Source organism: Strix uralensis, chromosome 10 (assembly GCF_047716275.1).
Source record: "Strix uralensis isolate ZFMK-TIS-50842 chromosome 10, bStrUra1, whole genome shotgun sequence".
Classification (NCBI taxonomy): Eukaryota; Metazoa; Chordata; class Aves; order Strigiformes; family Strigidae; genus Strix; species Strix uralensis.
Window position 1 is genome coordinate 13208566 of NC_133981.1, and position 20589 is coordinate 13229154.

General features: G+C 41.6%; 1 protein-coding gene across 3 annotated transcripts in view; it reads left to right on the forward strand.

Annotated features, from left to right (window-relative positions):
• Positions 1-20589, forward strand: part of GRM7 (glutamate metabotropic receptor 7) — a 309207-nt gene that overhangs the window by 221788 nt on the left and 66830 nt on the right. For all 3 annotated transcript variants that reach the window (XM_074879219.1, XM_074879222.1, XM_074879221.1), the window contains exon 8: positions 17097-18032. In XM_074879219.1, coding sequence (XP_074735320.1) covers positions 17097-18032 — 936 coding nt within the window. The remainder of the gene's footprint in view (positions 1-17096; positions 18033-20589) is intronic.

Consider the following 20589-nt stretch of genomic DNA (forward strand, 5'->3'; position numbering starts at 1 on the left):
AATAATAGACATTGTTTATTTTGTTCTGTCATTAGGTTCTGTAATCTTTCATTGCTCATGTCAACCATGACCGGCATGAACACCTTTAATTATCTTAACTTACAGAATTAACTTTCAGCCAACTGGAAGGGAATTTTTCAAACCACTGGCCCGCTGAATGACCATATGCTAATTCCTTAGTCCTCCATCAGGTCTCCAAACTGTACACTAACAGGCAGCAGGACTGAAACCACGTAGGTCCTGTTCACAAGCTGTGATTACAGCCCAACTTGGTAAGTGCTCTTGGAATAAAACTGATGCGGTTTGTAGTACTGCAGATGGTTTTGACGCATCAGCTTTAGAAACGGCTGCTGAAATAATTTTTATTCAGATAAGGGCACAACCTCCAAATATATGATAGTAACTATGTGAATCAACCAGGAGTTCTTTTGTACCCCAGAAGAGAGCTAAACAACTCATTGCAAATCATCAATAAATGCAGATAATCACATTCGTACCTGTGCTTTCTTTGAAAAAAGTCTTAGGCAGTCCATGTTGTAATCTGGAGAATCTCAGACTGTGTCCTTCAATACACTTGTGCCAAACATTTAGCACGTAATGCCAAATTAAACCAGAAAATCTTGAGAGCAGCACAGTGTTGACTGCATTAGCGTCAGCATACATGCAGTAGAGAGCTGAGGACTATGTAACACTGGCACGTAGTCGGAACGTGTGCCACAGCAGCAGGTACCTGGGTGGGAGCCCTGTGCAGACATTCTGCAGCAAGGCCTTGTGTGAAGTGAATTGGAAATCCTGCCAGGGTGGCTGTTTGTGGTGTGGGGAAAGTAACTTAGAGAATTCAAGCGTTAGGAGGCTTTGATAAGGTTGGGGGTGAACAGCCTAACAGAACCATCCAGGAGAATGAGTACCCGCAGCCCTTGGTCACCACCGTCTGCAGGATTAGAAATTAATCCACAAAGAAAAGAGCCAGACCAGTGTGGATGCCTTTCCTGTCTCTTATTTGCCACACTTAAAAATCAAGAAAACTGGGGTTTTTTTAAAACAAAAGGTTATGCAGTGAGTTGAGCTTTATATATAGATTTTTGCTATATAAAAGTAGGAACGCAATAGTTAAATCTTACACCTCACTCTGAAAACCAGCTCAGACTTGAAATTAAAGATGTGAAATGTCATTTCCTCTTTGTTATTGACCCATTTTGCCTAGGCAGTAGTGTATACCGTGTGAGCTGTACTACCTTAAGCAAAGCAAAGTGAATTAAGCTATATCAGCTTTTGGCAACTCTGAGCATTGGTATCATTTTCCTCAAAGTCTGAGAATGTCACAAGGTAAAATGTTTGTAGGGATATAAATGCTAAGAGAAACCAGGTTGAGAGAATATCTAAGATGTATTACGTATCTTTTCAAAGATAGGAAAATACCAGAAATGTAAGGAGCTCATAAAAGCTATAATGGAAAAAAATTACGTAGCAGAAGACTCAGCAACTTCAGAATTTACTTCATCCTGTGTTGTTCTCTTAAGTGTCCCTGAGCCTGTAGGCAGGCACACTATGCTCTGAGAATGAGTAACATAAGAAATAGAAGGTCAAAAAATAAATCACCGGTTTTAAAGTAGGTGATGTTTTTGCTCCTACACATCACTTCTTAAATACTTTTTTACAAGGCTAATGTATTTTTGTCAGCAAATATGTTCAAGAGCAAATACTTTGCTGGGATATTTTATGGGTAATTAACAGGTTTGGTTGCTTTTGGCAGGAGTAATAATGTCAGTTTGTGTGTTATTGAGGGTGTAATATTCTTTTTGTAATACCTGAAAATGGAAAGATGCTTTTCAATGACCGATGTGCTTTGTTGTGTTTGGAGAAATTCACCCAGCTATGTAGAGAAAAACACCACATATGTGCAACAAAGCTGTTCTGCTCACCAAGCAGCTACTCTTCTATTGCTCAGAGTGAAAAACAGTATACAACAACTTGTCCAACAGCATGCAAATTTTGCAAATACCTGTCAGGTAATCCAGTAGAAAACTCAGGTTTCTAGTTGGATCCACTATGGTCTTTAGCTGTGGTTTTTGCCAAACTTTTCCATCTTTCTCCCACCTTGTTGCAGTCCAGCAGGACCCTCCACACCTCCTGCTGTATAGCTACAGCATGGGTTGGCTCTGACCATGTGATGTGGCCGCTCTTGCAGTCGTGCTGAAGGAGTTATGCTTTCTGTCATGGGTCACCTCCAGTGGCTTAGAGACGTTGTACCAGCTTTTATGTTTGCATCTCATCCTCGCCCTGGCAGAGGAAGCTTAATGGAAAATATTATCTCTGTTTAAGTCCATGAATTGCAGGCCGAAGGTACATGGTGACGTGAGATTAGCACGGCAGTCAATGGCAAGCCAAGGCTCCGCGTGGAAAAGAGGGAGAATCCGAGAAGTATTAGCAAAATAGTGATTGAATTTCTGCTTCTAGATCAAATGCATTTAAGTTTTGTCTTTTCCTTTGTAAACTAAGTGTAATCTTTTGTCCTGGAGGCAGTGGATGGTAGCATGGAGGTTCAAGTCTAGCAAGCCCAGCAGGACAGCCACCATGTCTCTTTCTTTGATGTCTCCTTTATTATCCACTTTATACTTCCTCTTGCAGTTTCTCTGGTGTAGTGGAAGGTGTTTTTTAATATCACTGTCTCTGGGTATTGGGATTGCCTGGCGTTCCCATTCCAGAGGATCTGGATGCAGCTGGGGGCCATTGGGGACCTGATGGGACATACTGCAGGCAGAGCACCCGCATTCCACCACAAGGCATGTGGAGGGCTGGTTGTTAAGCTATTCTAGCAAAATCTTCCAGGGAGGTGCAAATCAATGATGCATCCTGACACAAATTGCAAAAAAAAAAAATTTGTTGTTATGCTTGCATGAAGAGGTCGAATGAAATACACAGTGGTTTCTGTTGAGATGCTCATGTTTCGAAAACTGAGGCATGCTTTCCATCTGTAAAACCTGGAAGTCAGAGTGGTGAGCGGGATTATAAGACTTTGGGACTTTTACCTGCCTGAGATTTTAGTTCGGAAAATCCTCAGCAGGTGTGGGCTGGGATCCTCCAGTTACGCCAGTAGTCCTGGGACTATTAGCAGCAGCCAAAGACTTGCTCGCTTGTCTCCATTTTTATTTATCAAATTTGCATGTAAAATTTTTTAATGCATTGTATTAACAGATACGGGAACTATTGCCTTAAAGCTATTTTTGTAGGTCCAGAACATAATCCAGCTGTGTTTTGCAAAATGAAATTTTGCTACCATACTGATACAAGTGCCAAGGATAGTAGAGCAGAAATTATGATGATTGCATAATATTGTGCCTGTTTGCTTTAGAGGGGAGAAAGAAATCCCATAAAGGGTATTTTAAAAGCTCTGCACACATCCAGACCATGTGAACAGTCCTTATGAGTTTCCAACATTTAAGCAAAGCATAAAGGTTCCTGACAGAGAACGTGTATTGAGTGGGTCAAAAATATTCAGTTTTTAAATGTCCCTAAATACTGATTTCTGTAGAAAATTAATGTGGTTTGCAGCAAGACTATAATATCGGATATATAGCGTGAATTTTAATGTGTCTCAAGCTAATCATTCACATGATAGGCAATAATCGCCCCAAATAAACAGCTGCAAAGGGTCTTTAGCCTGCTCTTAAAACTTGAGGGGAAGCCTTTATTTGCTTTGTTTTCCTTTTTTTATTTGTTTCTTCTTCCACTAATCTGAAAATGTACATTTTATATGAAAATGCTGTGTTAAATGATTCCCATGAAACAACCTTGTTTACTTGTTAATTGCACCTTTTAATGGTGTGGAGGATATGTATTCGACCATTAAAAGTAGCATCTGAGCATCCAGCTCCCAGTGGTAACTATAATTAGGCATTTTATTCCATTCTTGTAATGCCTGTCCTTTAGACTGACTGGTGAAGGGTAGTACAGCCTTAAACTTCCCTTTTGCAAAAGCAGATCTTGGGTCCCTTTTCCTCTCAAAAATACAATTGGAAAAGGTGGTGCAGGCTTTTCTCCTCGATCACCATTACATGACTTATGAGTTCATTCAGGACATGGGAGCTTTACACAAGGTCCCCCCCTGGCAGGGTGTGAATCCCATCTCCCCGCTGCCCCCCGTTCCCTGTGAGAGGGGAGCGCCCCAGGATGCTCTCCATGATTTTACTGAACGCATTTCCCTGTTCGTGGGGAGGAAAATCCACTGCCCTGGAAGGAAGGCGCATGACTGAGAGTATGTCTTACAGTTAAATACTTAGGGCACTCAACCGGAGGGAATAAGATACCAGTTCCAGTCCTTCTTCTACTTTTCAAAGAGATGGAAAGGGAGGCAACGTGTTGTGTTATTATTGCTTTAGTATGCAAAAATGTGATGAGGCACAAAATTCCTTAGCTTTGCAAAGTTACTTTAAAAGAACCCTCTGAATGTTTTTGCAGAATTCTAGTAGAATTTCAACTAGACCAATACCATTATCATTTTAGGCAGGGTGTGATTGGAGGGCCAGTATTAATTTAGATATTAAATCCATGGAATTATCTTCGATTTCAACCTATGCTGCTGGGTTTTTCTGTTTTGTCTGTCTACCCTGCTGTGACATGCCAGTTCTGTGCTGACCAGACTAGTGTCCCACACAGCTTTTGGAGCACAAGCAGTGGCCAGCATCATCCCTTGGCCGCCTTCCCCTGCAGCAACCGCCCATCACAACCGCACCACTTCCCTCTTCCTCTCCCCACTTGGTTTCAGCGAGGCATCACTGCAACGTTGATGGAAGAGTGGCCCCAAGTGAAGTTTAATTAAAGTCCCATTGGCCAACCCTAATTTTCTGTGTACGATCTACAGTTTTTTTAGGACCCGATAGACTGAGTATAATCTGAGCAAGATAATTTAACAGTTTTAATAATGCTGCAGCAATCCAATTAGAGCCTAAATGAGTTAGGTACTGAGTTTCATTCAGAATTTTGTATTTCTTTCATCTTGCTTCCCCGGCCTATGTGTCATTATGTCATGTATGCTAGACACGATGAGAAAATTACTGTACCATTGATGCCGATTCTTTAAAAAGGGAAAACTGGGACCAAATAATTTGACTAGCAAATACTGGTCTTTGAATCAGCTTGGGAATTAGTAGGATAAATAAACTAAAGCATTTTGAGTTGGCAGGCACTTCAAGATAAATGCTATCCAAATTACACACATGCCATTTGGTACATCTCTAGTTATTACCCTTTCCGTTTTGAAAGTAGTATATCAGATTTGGCAGATGTATTCCTTTTTCACAATTGTAAATAACAGGAAAAAAGAAGTTATTAGCTCATAAGCAGAGATAAACAAACATAAAGGGATAATCCTTTTCTCAAAACTTGAGTAAGGTCAACTCATGACTGTACCATGAAAAATAGCTCAGAAAAGGAGCTTTCAGGGAAAAAAATCAGAATTCCTGGGTTTGCTTCTAAATGTGCCATTGTCATTCAGGCTTGTTATTTAGGACTTAAACTTGCCAATTGTTGAGCATTATGAACATGTTAAACAAGCATTTGAACATTCAATTTTGACTGCTTAAATGGTAAGCAATTGCTTTGCCCTAATGTTGAACTATATCTTACATGCTTGGTACTTTGGATTGCACGTTTCTTGTCATCCTGCACAATGAAACCATTCAGTCTCGGTCCTGTAGGACGGGCACTGAGCGAGTACAGAACTACAGATGCATGGGAAGGTCTGGTAGAGTCAGTGGACACATGCTAAAAGCTGGGTGGTGGTGGCTTTGGCCTCTCATCTCGTTGTGCCATGGCTTTAGTATAACTGATAGTGGCCTTCGTCCTATTTATTGCGTACTGCTGCGTTTGTGTGCCACTCTAAGATCTTTGGATGGAAAGCAGCTTGGGAGTTGGCTAGACCATTTTAGCCTTCTCCGTTAGGAGTCATACAAAAGGTAGCCTTATCTATTTATTTACTGTATAGTTCATGACATCTGTTTCTTTAAATTCCAGCTGCAACATGGGTATGATTGAAATAACATTCATGCAAACTTATCCAACCAACCTGAAAAGCAGAAGAAAGTAAAGATCTGAAATATCTTTGATTGAGAGGAACTTTGTTAATGCTCTTTCCACCAGAGTAGTAAATAGTAAAATACTGAACCGTTTTTTCTTACGTAAGTACATAACTGGGTTGCCTCACTTTGAAAGGAAATCTTTCATCTTTTCCATTTTTGTTTTGCATCACAGTGTCTATGAATCCCGTTGCGATCCGACCACTCCTGTTGAGATCCCGGTGTGTGATGTGTGCGGGGTGGTTGGGACACAACGCAGTCTGGTGCTTCATCTCTCCAGTAACAGGTGCTGAGTGCTGGGCAGACCCAGAGGTGGGTTAAGGGGCAGTGCTGTGGTCATCTGGGCACAGTGACCTGTTGTTGGTGTGAAGGAGCATGTTCCTCACTGCAGACGGTTCTTGTCCATCAGATGTGCCAAGCTTCATTTTCAGCTGTATTTCACTGAAGATCGTGACTCTAAAGGACAAGCTAGCTTATGCCAAAAAGCATTAAATGCTTGAGAGGGGTGTCCAGGCTACTATTTCCATAGGTCTGCTTTCATTGTCCCAGTTAGCAACCAGACAAGCTGTAAATTGCTCCTTTAATTAAGCAGAATTTTATCTCCTTACATATGACAAGAGAAACATCAGGAGTTGGCAAAAGGTTATGAGCAGTGAGATGAGAGGACGTTTGTTCAGGCTGAAATCGTGGCTTTTGAGTTCTGCCAGTGACGACACCTCAGAGCTTTGCCAAATGGCACAACCACCCTGCTCCTGGTCCCATCTGCTAAAAACATACAGCTTTTTAAAAGAGCTTAATATTGTTTAATGGAATGCTTTGCATAAATTCCTGTGAATATATGTAGGCACATCTGCTTTAAATACCTCTGAGTCGAAATCCTAATTCCTACTCAGAGTTTGTGCAGTCGTTAATCAGGAAGAAGCATACCCACTTCTCTTCAGGAGTATAATCTGTGTCAAGATGTCACTATTTTTGACCCACATCCTACAATTAGTTTTTCTAAGAAATCTGTAGCTGGCAGATTGATCGTTTTAAAGAAGTAAAATGAACTCTGGCCGTGAGTGTGCAGTGGGTGTTGCTCACATCTCCTTCGTGCTGTAAATGCTGTATGACGTGAGCTCCCAAACGAGGCCGATGCATGTGAAGTTCGATGCAGCTGTGTGACAAGGCTGATGGTAATGAAATTCAGACTAGTTTGGTGAATTACTGAGCTTGGTTCAGCCCCCAGGACTGGATTCAGAGCCAGAAATGTGACAGTCCCTGAGCGTCCCTTCACAGAAGTTTGAGTAAGTGTCAGCAGTTTGTGGCGTTTTGCTCTTTTCCAGCACAGTGGATTGAGGTTTCTGGGAGCATGGCTTACAAGTGAGAGCAGTGTGCTGGACTGTACGTTAGTGCACCTACGGCACATTTCTCCTGATGTCTTTTCTGAAGATGCAGATGTGAAAGGTTGGAGTGACTCTGCATCTAGCACTAAGGGGCGTTCTTTGGATAAAATGTCACATAAGAGGGGAATGGCAGGATGTCAGCCTTGAGATTGCAGGTTTTTGTGTCCCCTGAGTAAAGCACATACATACCTTGCTGTCTGCACAACATAGTTAACTTCGTTTTTGTTTTCTTCAGGGATTCTCATCTGGCCCATTAGTTAAATTATATATTTAAACTAATATAAATATCAAATGATGAAAAAGGGTGATCCTCTCCTAGAATATTTAGCTCTGTATATTGAATCAAAGAAAGAGTCCTGACTTAGCAAGTTTGTTTGTAAAGGTGAACTAAAAACAGTATGTGTAAAGAGCTATGCAGAAACACTTTTACTTTGAGTGCTGCTTATTTTGCATACCTTTATGCCTTAGGGCTGCTGAGGCACAGTGCTTATCATCTTGCTTGTATAATCAGCTCTCAGACACTGCTGTGAGTGAAGGCTATTGTATCACTTATTAGTAAAAAATGTCTGATGCTTTCAGTTCTGTCTGTCACTGCCAATCTTAAATCATTGATCTTTCCTCTCTACAGACATCTGAGAGGAATATTTTTTGAAACATTTGAAAAAAATGTCAAAAATACCTACCTGTTTCTGAGAGTCGATCTAGAAAAAAAATTATGATTTTTCCGAGTAATGGAGGAGTGCTGGTCTGAATCAAGGATAGGCGCAGACCTTCATGGCAAGGAGCTGCCTTTGGTTATGGCCATTAAAATCCATCTTCATCAGGCCAAGCTAGAGGACTTTGAAAAATCACCCTTTCCGTGTACTCGATAGAGAGTTCCTTTGACAAGTCTCATGGAGCATCCTAGTGAGTGTGGTCCTGGCTCGGGGGGCTGACAGAAATGTGGGAATTGAGCCAGGAAAGAACTGAAGCTTCCTGGGAGTCAGGTAAGGCACCTGATGAATGGACTTGCAGGGCTTCTGACAATGACAAACTTCAGCATTGACAGATTACTTGTCTGTGGTCCATACAGTATGAATCAGTACTGAACTAAAAAGAGGTTATTATTTTTCATAATCCCTGCACCACATTAGTTAGATCTTCCTCCAGAAAAAGTTTGAATGTTGTTAGCATTTTTTAGGGTAAATTCTCCCTCATAGCTGTGTCCCTTGAGTAATCTGCTGGTGATTTCAAGGTGATCTGTAGTATAATTAAACACTGATGCATCATTTCTCACTAAGGAAAAGCTCCAGTGGAAATCAGGGGGAGTGTCATTTGATTAAGGCATTCTGGGCTGGTCCCACGGTGAGCTGTCGCTTTCCTCCTATGAAGCTGAAATCTGATGTGTAAACATCCCCTTAATGCCATGCAATAGGCTTTGCTTTCCCCCTCCCCCCCACAATGGATACTTTTAGAGCATCCTTCAAAAAAAGCAAAAAAAATCAGGTAATCTATGCTACACAGGATTACACTGTGCTAGGTTGTAGCAAGAATTGAAAGAAAACACTTGAAGACCAAACCTTCTCCTAAAACTGTCTGTTGTTGGTTGAGGGGGAAAAAGCGACTGCAGCAGAATGAACAGCGATAGACAACAAGGGCTGGTTTTATTAATTTTCAAATGAATACATGATATTCTGAATTTAAGCCAAGCATGTAAGAATGGCAGTGTTGCTCCCCATGGGGGAGATGTTATTTTCTGCATGTAAAATATTAAGAGCACTATGAGCTTAGTCTATTTTGTGAAATACGGAAGATGACTATTAGACTGGATTCTCTTTTGACAATGAGAGGTGCTGGACATGAAATGCTGGGCACAGCACAAAGGTGCATAAGCCCCTGAACACCCTGTCATTGGGTCCTTGGCTTGGGGCTGATGACTGATCCTCTAATTCTAAGCCACTTAAGGATGAAAAATTGTCTTAGATTACCTCTGCTTTCAGAAGATAGATTTGCTCTAACCTATCAGTTTAAACAGATAAGGATTGTGTATTATAAATGCACATTTGGAAGTACGTGATCTTTTTTAATTAAAAAAAATTATGCAGGGGATGCAGGATGAATAGTGAAGATGCATGGTCCATCCCCTTACATTAGTGAGAAGACAACATGAAGCTGTAGTCAGATGTAAAAGCATTAAAATAATTAATTTTCAGTTTTACTGTGTGTCAACAGAAATGTATGATAATAAGCATTTTTGCAAAAATTGTAGATTAAGCATTTTTCTCTACATCGCTGTTGTGCTAAAAATGTCCCTGGTTTAATGTAGAACAAATAGCCTTTGGATCTCATTAAAGATTCTATTACAAGTGCTCAGTGTAACCTGCTTCTGGTGTCCTTAAAGCAGGTAAGATTGGTAGAAAGTGATGACAAATATTAAATGAAAGAAAAAGTAACATCAGGAAAGGGATGAGAAAAATAAATGAGGTTTATATGTAGGTTAAGAACTGCTTATTATGAGATCACCAATAAGGAATTACAGTGTAGGAACAGAAGTGATGTTGAAGTTTAAATGACAATTAATTTAATTTGTTGAATAAAATGTAATGCAGATGCTATGCAGATTTTTATACCTGTACCCAAATACCAACTGGCCTTTACTCTAGGTGGCAAGAACTGGTGCCAGGGGAATTTTTAGCCATGACAGGTAGCACACAGCTGAACATTCAGTGTGAGAAGAGTGGAGCGGGAGGGAGCCTCTCCCAGTGCACCTGCAGGTATTAAAGGTGTTAAATGAAATTAGAGTTTTCTTACTAGGGAAAAAGACTGATCTCCAGTCTTTCCTTTTAAGCCTCCACCATTTACCCAGTGAAACACTGATGTGTCAGCTCAGAAGGCGCTAGGGATGCAAACCCAGCATCCTCGGGCAGGTCTGATGGCATCCCCGCATCCCCCAGTGCTGCCCGGGGTACCAGGCTTCCCCTGCCGAGCTGCCCCGTCCTCCTTGCACAGGAGTAAATGTGGAAGCCAGTCCTGTGTCTTCCAAAAGCTTTAAGGAAAGATATTTTCCACATGTGTCACACAGCCCATGCTGGGGCTTCCCAGGAGCTGTCACAACATTAATGAGAGGAAGAAAGTGGAGCTGTGGGGTTCCTGGGTGAGACCGATCCTGGGACATTTTGCTCATTAATAGGTGTCTGAATCATCAGGTCTGAATATGAAGGTCTGGCAATATGGGAATGTTGTCACGATTTCCTGACAATGTTTCTGATTTGTGCTGCCAATGAAAAATTGCAGGTTTTTTGGCTGGAAGACTTTGTGAAGTGGTAAGTTTTCATCACCTTCAATTAGAAAGTTGTGATTTGCTTGTCCTTTGTGTGTTTATGGACAGGACACTGTCTGTTCCTGCAGCAGAAACAAGAAGGGCAGCAATAGGCGAAACCAGTAGAAAAAAATACATAAGGACATTTAAATTCTGCTTATAAGGAAGATAGATTGGAGTGGTTTAAGATAATTAATGCAGCAGAGCAGGAAAACTTAGGAGATTTTTGCTTTTCCTCTGAAGTAGCCTTCTTTTGAAGTGTCCCAAGACACCTAAAAACACTTGCTAACACAAACTGCGTGGTCTCTGGCGTCAGGAGGGAGGCAGTGCTGGGCTCATGCTCTGTCTCACTGATGAAGTGTTCCCGTGGAACAGCACAGAAAGTAGGGGGGGGGGGGGGGAAGGAAAGGGCGGGGGGGAAGAAAGCTGTCATGAGGCAGGGGTGAGCCGCAGAGCTCCAGACCAGGTTTCTGTAGGGAGCAGGGGTGCCTGGGCTCTGCACCCCCATCCCAGCAGAATTGTTCCTACAGCAGCTGGGGATCAGGTTTAGACTCTGGGGTTTGGGGGCTGCTGGTTAACGTGTCCTACTTCTGCCCTGCACAGATGCAAAAAGCTGCTTTGAAGTAGCTGGATTTTGACTTTGATTTAAACCAAGAAAACAGGAAAAAAATTAAAGAGCAGGACCCGAGCTCAGTTTTTACAGCATTTCGGGGTGCTGGGGTGTAACTGGGCTCCAACTGGCTCTGAGAGGATCCTCTTAACCCAGGTTGTGAGGATGACTCCCAAGCTGAGTCCTGCAGAGGGGCTGTGGTGGGACCACGGTGTTGGTCCCTGCAGGGAAGGGATGCACTGGTTTCCCCGAGCTGGTGCCCTGCTGCTGCAAACACAGTCATTCTGTTTAAATAGCAGTGTTGTAGTTTCTGGGGATTTTTTGCGCTATCCTGAAAATGCATTAAGTCTGCACAGCTTAGAATGTGGTGATTTGTACGTCACAAGCAAAAACTATTGGGATTTTTTTCCTCCGTCACCTTGCAGGCTCCACGTTCATTTCAAGGCTTTTCTGTCAGTCTCCTGCAGGCAGTGAAATTAAAATAAGTTACAGTATGAGGTGAAACACCTTATTTGGAGTGTCTGGGCAAGTCATTGGAGTAGCTTTTGCATCCTTCACTAGTAGTTTGGTTTATCATTGCCGTTATCTATTGAAGGGATTGTAGTTGATATTTTGCAGAAGGCTCTGTTGACTGTGTGTTATTGACATATTCTTAGCTTAAAACCATTATCATGTTAAAGCCCTGGATTTAGAAACTAATTACAAGACATTAATAGCTAAGCCCTAAGAGCTAAGTCATGCAAATATTGCTATCTGTAAAGTTGAATATACAAAAACTGTTTGAACTGCTGACTTAGTAACTGGAGTCTAAAAGCAATCTGTAAGGTGGCAATAAATCTGAGCACATTCCTCCGCAATCGTTTTCTAATGTGTCTGTGAAATTAATGGCACAGTTGTTATGAAAATTGTATTGGGGAACATGGCTATTTTTTTCCCCGAGTAGGTTAATTATCACTAATGTAATTATTTTTGTACTGATTTTTATTTTAATCAAACATTGCATGAAACAATTTAGATCAGAACAACTAGCTTATTACAGAAATGTTTGTGGTGGTGAGAAAGGAAGCAGCGATGTTTAAATTATACACATATATTGAGTTACTTTATTCATTAAAATGAACAATTATGTTAGGCCTTATGAGACAGACTAAGCATTTCTTGTTAATGTTTGTTCTGTAGTGAACATAATGAGAATTTATATTGGAAGTGGAACCCATCCCTCTAGCTCGAGGCATTTATGAACTGGGTGATATGTAGGAGTTGGGAGAGCTTGGGGAAAAAAACGAAAGTTAACCCCTAACCAAGACAGATGCTGCATTGCCCTGCGGTTGTGGGGAAGGCACAGGATCTGGGAGGGGGCTTTTTTTTTTTTTTTTTTTTTGTGGTCTTGTTTGTTTGCTTTTGGGTTTTGTTTTTTTTCCCCTCTGAACTATGGTGGCAGGGCAAGACACAGTGCCCTGCTGTAACATAGCAGCTCTACTGGATCCAAGTACGATGAAGCATGGCCAATTTTGAAGTTCTTTTTTCATCAGTTGTTTTGAATGTCCTGAAATGAACCAGTTGTGGGGTGGGGGATTCCCATTTATCAGATCAAATCATCAGTGGGATGAACTATAATAGCATCAGTTTGCACGTTAGACTGTTGAAGATGTGCCGATTAACAAGATGGTAAGTGGATGGGTAGATATGTGATTTTTGATATCATGCAACACGTGTCTGCAGCATCGAGTGCAGTCTAGGTTTCTCATCCTTCCCAAATCTAGCAGAATTGTAGGGGAGGAGCCCATCGTGCCCCTCAGTACTGACTTGGTCAAGTGCTAAGTTCAAGATGCAAAATTGTTGGATAGCTGTGGGTACATCTGGCTACATCTGTAAGCAGTGTTGGTTTGGGAAAAATAAGTTCCCTAATACTCTCTGTGCTATTTCTATATATGACTGCAATGGAAGGTTCTACATAAAAAAGTGAATTTTTTATTAATTGCAAGAATACTTTCTCATGATTTATGAAATTGTTTACTTACTGCTTTCTAGATTATGATTAGCATTTTCAGATAATCACTTTTTGATTATGGGATAAGAGTTTGTTATGTTTGCTTATAGAAATGTAGGATTTGTAAGTGTATAGCACTCCTCCATGGATCTCAGAGATTTTTTATAGGTCTGTGTTATAAATATAATTAACAGTACCTCCAGCTTAGAGGTGGGGAAATGGAAGAAAAAAATACATGAAGTGCCTTGGCCAAGTTGATCAAACTGGCCTGGAGGCAGGGTCAGCAAAAAAGCATAAACCTCCTGAGTGCTGGATCTGCCATTTCTCTAGTTAATTTTGTCATCTATGTTTTCAATAGATATGGTTTAGTTTTGAATCCTGGCAGGTAAGGTTCGTTGCATATTCAAGCAACGGTCTTGGAAATCATTATCCTCAAAGCCATTTTGCTTCTGTTGCATCTCTCCTTTAAAAATAGGAAGTAATGTGCAAGAAGTTTAGACTTGTCGTGGCAGCCTGTAGCTCTGTTTTCTGTGGTTTGCATCCCCAAACGCTGCTCGGAAGTTCCCGCTGCCAGTTTGCCATCAGTGAGAGCTCGGGCAGGAGGCAGCAGGGGGCTGCGCCATGGCCACGTCCCACAGACATGTTAAGAAAGAAGCGACCAAACCAGCCCTGCGGCTCCTGCTCCTGAATGAAATGCTCTGCTATTCTGTTTTTGTTGAAGGCCCTCTTACTGTAGTTGTGGACAAAAGTTATCCTTGCTGTTTTATCGGAACTTTATGATCCCAATCCTGAAACTGAACTTAGCAAAATCTTTAAGTAAGTGGTTTCCAGTTCATAGAGACTAAAAATACTGGGAAAAAGTAATTGAATAGAAGCAGGTTTAGATTTAACTAAATGCAAGAAATGTCTGAATATAGCAATTACTTACCACAATAGAAGTCTTGTTTAGATCCAGGTTTTCAAAAGCTAAATTATTTCAAGGAAACTACAGTAAAAGCTGGAAGAAGGGAGGGGGGTAAAAGGGGATGGAAAAAAAGTGCATCTGGCACAATTATTCAATCCTAAAGCAGCCAAATACACAGATGAACATTTTACTGCTTTTGTTTGTATTTCTGAAGGAGTTAAGAAACAATAATTTATTTCAAAGATGAAATTTTTTTCAAAAATATTCTTTTCCGCATGGGGAAAGTGTTTCTCGTTTGACTCAGATTCTCATCTCCCAATGCCAGGCTCCAGTGCTAGGTGGTTTACCTGACAGGCAGTTTTCATCATTAATTTTCTTGCCAGAAGTAGCAGAGCGCTGCAAATCTTTCTAAGGCCAGTGATACACAGTTATCATGGTGTCATCCCAGGAGACCAGAAAAAGGACTTTCCATAATTTTCTCTGATCTTCTATTTATCTCTTTAGAAACAGTATCTGCACAGAATAAAGTACCTTTAGGCTTTCCCAACTGCCCAGCAATGCCATGGAATACATTTGAGAATATGGAAATTTATCCTTTGTAGTCATAAGGGGAAGGTGGAGATATGATAACACATTAATAATTCTGTGGTTCTGTGAGATATTAGCATTCAGAAAATTGGTGAAAATCCTTTCATCACTGCAGACTGGGTCAAAATCCATGCAGTTAGGATGTCTTTCCCATTTCATATCAACACATGCTGTAAAAAGGGTGTCAAGTAACTTCTATGTTTAATAGTTGTGATAGAAAATGGAGGCTCCAGACTGGATCGATGTGTCTCACTTTCTAGCTGTGCAACCCAGGTAAGTTATGGTTACCCTGTCTCAGTCTACCTTTTAAAAGGGCAAGATACAAATCAGTGATTCAGCAGAGTAAAAGAAGAGGCAAACTGTCAGTCAGCTGGTTTCTTAAGGAAATGTCATGAAATTTTTCACACCTGCTTTAATGGGTCAGAAATCTTGGTCCTGGTTCTCTTTACTCACCATCTCCTTGGTTCTGCTCCTGGCTAACATCATTTGTCACGCCTCCGCAACAAGTGAGTTACATGGACACTTCCCACCTTACTCCAGCTCCCTTGTGAGGGATGTGTACAACCTGGGAACTCAATTCCAGGTTTGTAAAGGACTTGCTAGTCTTTACTAGTTGGAGCAGTGACAGAGTTGGGCATAGAAATTAATTTCCTCACTCCTTGTAAGAGCCTCCAGTAAGACCAAACTACCATCTACCAGTGCAATTAAATGGGTCTTTGTATTCTCCTTTATCATCAGTGCTCCTTTGGCTTCTGTAAGGCTACATACCTTCAGCTCAGCACCATATGAAAGAAGAGCTCATGGATCTTCTTTTATTTTTTTATTTTCAGAATAAATTGTGAATATTGAATGTTAATGAAGTTTCTCAAGCAGTGGCAGACCTCTAGAATATCTGTTACTGAGGGATTATTTTTACAACATTCACAGCAGAGACTCATGGTAGTATAGTATTTGAGCAGTGTGTGACTTCAGGTTTGGGTTTGGTTTTTTTTTTTTTCAAATATATGAAATGAAGATGATACAGAATCTATTTTGAATTAAATTAGAAAAGTGCAATTTAATCCTTCAATTTAAGACTTGCAAACCCCAGTCTGCTTGTATACATTAATAGTCAAGACAGCTGATTCAAGAAACTCGCTTTGAATTTTTTATTTGTAGGGAAAATAGCAGAGATTGTAAGCATTTAAGTAACCTAAAAAAAGCTGAAATGTTTTTTTTTAGTAACACTTATTCACATCTATCCCAGGAGATCGGGATTTATATTTGGAAAAGTCATACGTACAAACACGCAGAGCAGATATGGGAGCCACTGAAATTTTGCTGGGCAGCTGAGTTGGTAACTGGTGCAGTGAATTGGCACTGGGAATGTCAGGACCTTCCCAGTGGTTCCAGTCTGGACTATTTCAGGCAGCTCCAAAGCTAAACCTCCCTTGTTCTTGAAACCTGGTTAGTGGCTTTAGTCTGGAATATTTTGAAATGATTTGTGAGTCTAATTTGCTGCAGTACTTGGGAGCTTTTGTGCGTGTATTTTGGAGTTTAGGGTTATTAACACTGCAGAACAAGTGAGGCTTTCCATTTATTTAATATAATCATTTATAATTTGCATTCCCAGAAGCACGTATGGTATTTCAAAGCGGAATGTGACTTTGAAATGAAATACTATCTGATTATTGCATTTTTCATTGATGACTGTTTTCTTTGTCCTTCATATTTCTTACATGGCTCATACTGCAGATCTTGCCACGTGCTCACTGATTCCATGCCCTATATAAGACACATTTCCACCTCATTTTAAATGTTAACCTGGTCAGTAATAGTTCCAAGAAGGAAGATCTCTTATTCTGGTCTCGATAAGAAGCCCCGAGCTCTAGATGCATGGAAAGCAGTTTTGTGAATGTAACTCCTGCCTTCCCTCAGACCATTGCAGTGTTCTTACTAATTTTCATGAAACAAGAGGTTTACACTCTACTGTTTTATCTGATGTTGTGTGTTATTTCACCAGAATTAACTACTAATAAAAATGAAAAATGAAGGCAATAAATACAGTCATGCATTAGAGTCTCATGCAAAGACAGTAGCATGTATGATTCCTGGTGCTTTTCCAGGAGTCTACCACATATAAAGTTTATCCATTTCGTTTTTCCTGGTGCAGGTTCCCCATTGGTGCTCCCCCCTTCTGTTCCCACCCTGGTTGTCTGACAGTAACGTCTAAATAACCAGCCTCTTCTTATTTCACATGTCTTGTAGATTGATGAAATGCAGTGGGGCAAAGGAGTGCGTGAAGTCCCGTCCTCAGTCTGCAGCCTGCCTTGCAAGCCGGGTGAGAGGAAGAAGATGGTGAAGGGGATGCCATGCTGCTGGCACTGCGAGCTCTGCGACGGCTACCAGTACCAGGCTGATGAGGTGACTTGCCTGCTCTGCTCCTACAACGAGCGGCCCAACGAGAACCGAACGGGCTGCCGTTCGATACCCATCGTCAAACTGGAGTGGCACTCACCCTGGGCTGTGATACCTGTCTTCTTGGCTATGCTGGGAATTATTGCCACCATTTTTGTCATGGCAACGTTCATCAGATATAACGACACTCCCATTGTCCGGGCTTCTGGGAGGGAACTCAGCTACGTCCTGTTAACAGGGATATTTCTGTGCTACATAATCACGTTTCTGATGATCGCCAAACCAAACGTTGCAGTGTGCTCCTTCCGGCGTATCTTCTTGGGCCTGGGGATGTGCATCAGCTATGCAGCCCTGTTAACTAAAACAAACCGCATCTACCGCATATTTGAACAGGGCAAAAAGTCAGTGACTGCACCCAGGCTTATAAGCCCCACATCGCAGCTGGCGATCACGTCGAGTTTGATATCTGTTCAGCTTTTAGGTGTCTTTATTTGGTTTGCAGTTGACCCACCCAACATAATCATAGATTACGATGAGCAGAAAACTATGAACCCTGATCAAGCCAGAGGCGTTCTCAAATGTGACATTACGGATCTACAAATCATTTGTTCCTTGGGTTATAGCATTCTTCTGATGGTTACGTGTACTGTGTATGCCATCAAGACTCGGGGTGTCCCAGAGAATTTTAATGAAGCTAAACCCATTGGATTCACTATGTACACTACCTGTATAGTATGGCTTGCCTTCATTCCAATATTTTTTGGCACTGCCCAGTCAGCCGAAAAGGTAGGTGGGAATGAACAAACATGCATCTGATGTATCAGGATTCATTGCAGTTGTAAACTACGTACTGATGTTCAGCTTTACATAGATTTCAAAATGAGCTATCCAGTTAGCTCATTACTGAGACATGTGCAATACATAGTACTATTTTCCTTCCCCATTTAGCTAGTGGGCTATTCATTTGATAAACTGGCAAATGATCAATAGCAATCATATTAGCCATTAGTTTTATTGTTGCATCCATTTCGATTGTATCTTTTCAGTAGGGTAAGTGGGAATTAGCTGTCATATTGTCCAGAAAGAGGCATCTCTCAACTAAATCATTTTGAATACAAGATGTAAGCAAAAAAACCTGTCAAAAATAGTCAGCTAGACTCCTGTGCTTCTGGAGTTCATCACTGAGGGCAGTGCATGGTCTGATGAGTGTTCTGCTTCACAAATAGCAGCCTCAGGACACATTTACACTGCAAGGTAAATTGTCCTGAGCTCCAGCTGCTGAGACTGGACTGACACTGCATTCTGCATGGGTTATTTTTAAACTAGCCGAGGTCGACTTACCCTATAGGTCATGGCTATAGCCAGAGTTCTGGAGTGAATGCCAGGTTGCTTCTCTTCATAAGTGAGGTCCATGTAAGCCCATGGAGTTTGTTCACCAAAAGCCAGTCCAAAATGTTACACTTATGTGACTTAAGAAAAAGCATCCAAACATCAAGATCTAATTAATCCATTAGTTGGATTGTTAGAAAAATGAATTATTGCAAAGTGCCATCAGACTCAATTAAAAGATTCCCATTGGCTTTGAGAGGCTTCAGATGCTGCAGAGGAGCGTGTGGTGTGTCTGTCGCAGGGCTCAAGTGCACATCACCTCCATCCCATACTCGCAGCTGCTCACACACCAGCAGCTTGGGGAAATACGCCCAGGTAATCAGAGCAGGCTTCTGTGGGAAGAGATGCAGAACTTGGTCAGCTTTGCGCTTTGCTGCCAACAGAAATCAGGTTTAAAGTGCTCTTTGTAAATATGTCAAATCAGCTCTGCTGGGACCAGCAGTTAGCTGGGATCCCAACCCAGCGTGTTGCAGCTGATGCTGTGATGGTTTAGGTACAAGCGTCAGCAGCCTCTCCTTTGACTCACACAAAAGAGCAAGGAGAAAGTCACTTCCTTCTTCTCATTATATTTATTGGTGGGGATTTATTGGAGAAAGCAGGCTATAATAAACAGCCAGAGGACAATACAATTCCTTGTCCAAAACGTTGTTGGAAGGTCTATTACCAAGAAAAAACCTTTGCAGATTTGCATTTAAAGTATTTTAAAAGGGAGAGAGAGCCTTGGTTGTTCTCTGTGTTTTGAGTAAAAAGTATTCAAGAGTTGAAAAACTGATCTACTGTTACAACGCGTAGGGCTGAATCAAGCTGTGAGTGACTGAGCATTGCAATGCCAACTACCTCCTGAGTCTCAGGCCCCTTTGGCACATTCCTGCTGCTGCCCAAGTGGCTCCAGGTTGTGCTCAGTGACAGAGATCTGGTTTTACTTCTCTCTGAAACTCGTTTGGAGATTGCCAAACCACTCTGAAATTACAGCTAATACCTGCAAGCCTAGTGTTTAGGGAGAAATTAGAATATTAGGCTGTCCTGAGCTGCTGTCAGACTGTTTTACCTCCCCAGCCCTGACCCCATCTACTTCCCCAGCCTGGAGGAAACCACAGCTGTGTCTCCTTACCTGCAGTATACTCCAGCTGAATCCAGGCATCACTGACCTCACCTCAAATGCTCTCCCACAGATACTGCATGGATTTAGTAGCGTACTGTCAGTTATCCCAACTTACTGAAGCCAACCCTCCCTGTGCAGGAAAGACCTTTGGCTTCTTGCTCCTTTTTTTTGCCTTTATCTTCATTTAACATTTATTGTTTCACAGAATCATCAAGGTTGGAAAAGACCTTGAAGATCATCTAGTCCAACCATTAACCTAACACTGACAGTTCCCAACTACACCAGATCCCTCAGCGCTGTGTCAACGCGATACAAGACAAGACACAACTTAACACAAGACTTGGGCAAGCTCCCTGCTGTGGATAAAATTATTGCATCTTTTAAATGGGTGACCAAATTTCAGATCCCAGCTAACATATCTCATTTTGCGCCAGGGATATAATTTCCAAATTTGCAGTTGTTAAACTTAAGGGTTATTGAAATAAAATTGCAGGAAGACAGCGGTATCACTCAGGCAGGTCGATGCTTTGGCTACAAGTCTCTTCCATAGGAAGGTGCCTGCACCAGAGCTTTGTTCTTTGCAATTCAGAAGGTTGGTTGTCCAGAGATTTGCGTTGTTTTGGCCTCAGTTTGCCAGTGGAAGAGGGGATCATGCAGGAGGAAGCAGAGACTGTTTTCAAGTATCATCTCACCTCTGCCATGGGCTTTACAGGCAGCCATTGCATCCCTAAAGGGAATTAAGGAGGTCTGCAAGTCTTACAAATGCTTCAGAAACCTCTGCTCTCCCTTCTGAGGGAGAGATAAGAAACAGTGTAAGCGGCTTTAAACACAGTTGGGCCCATTGGTAACTTT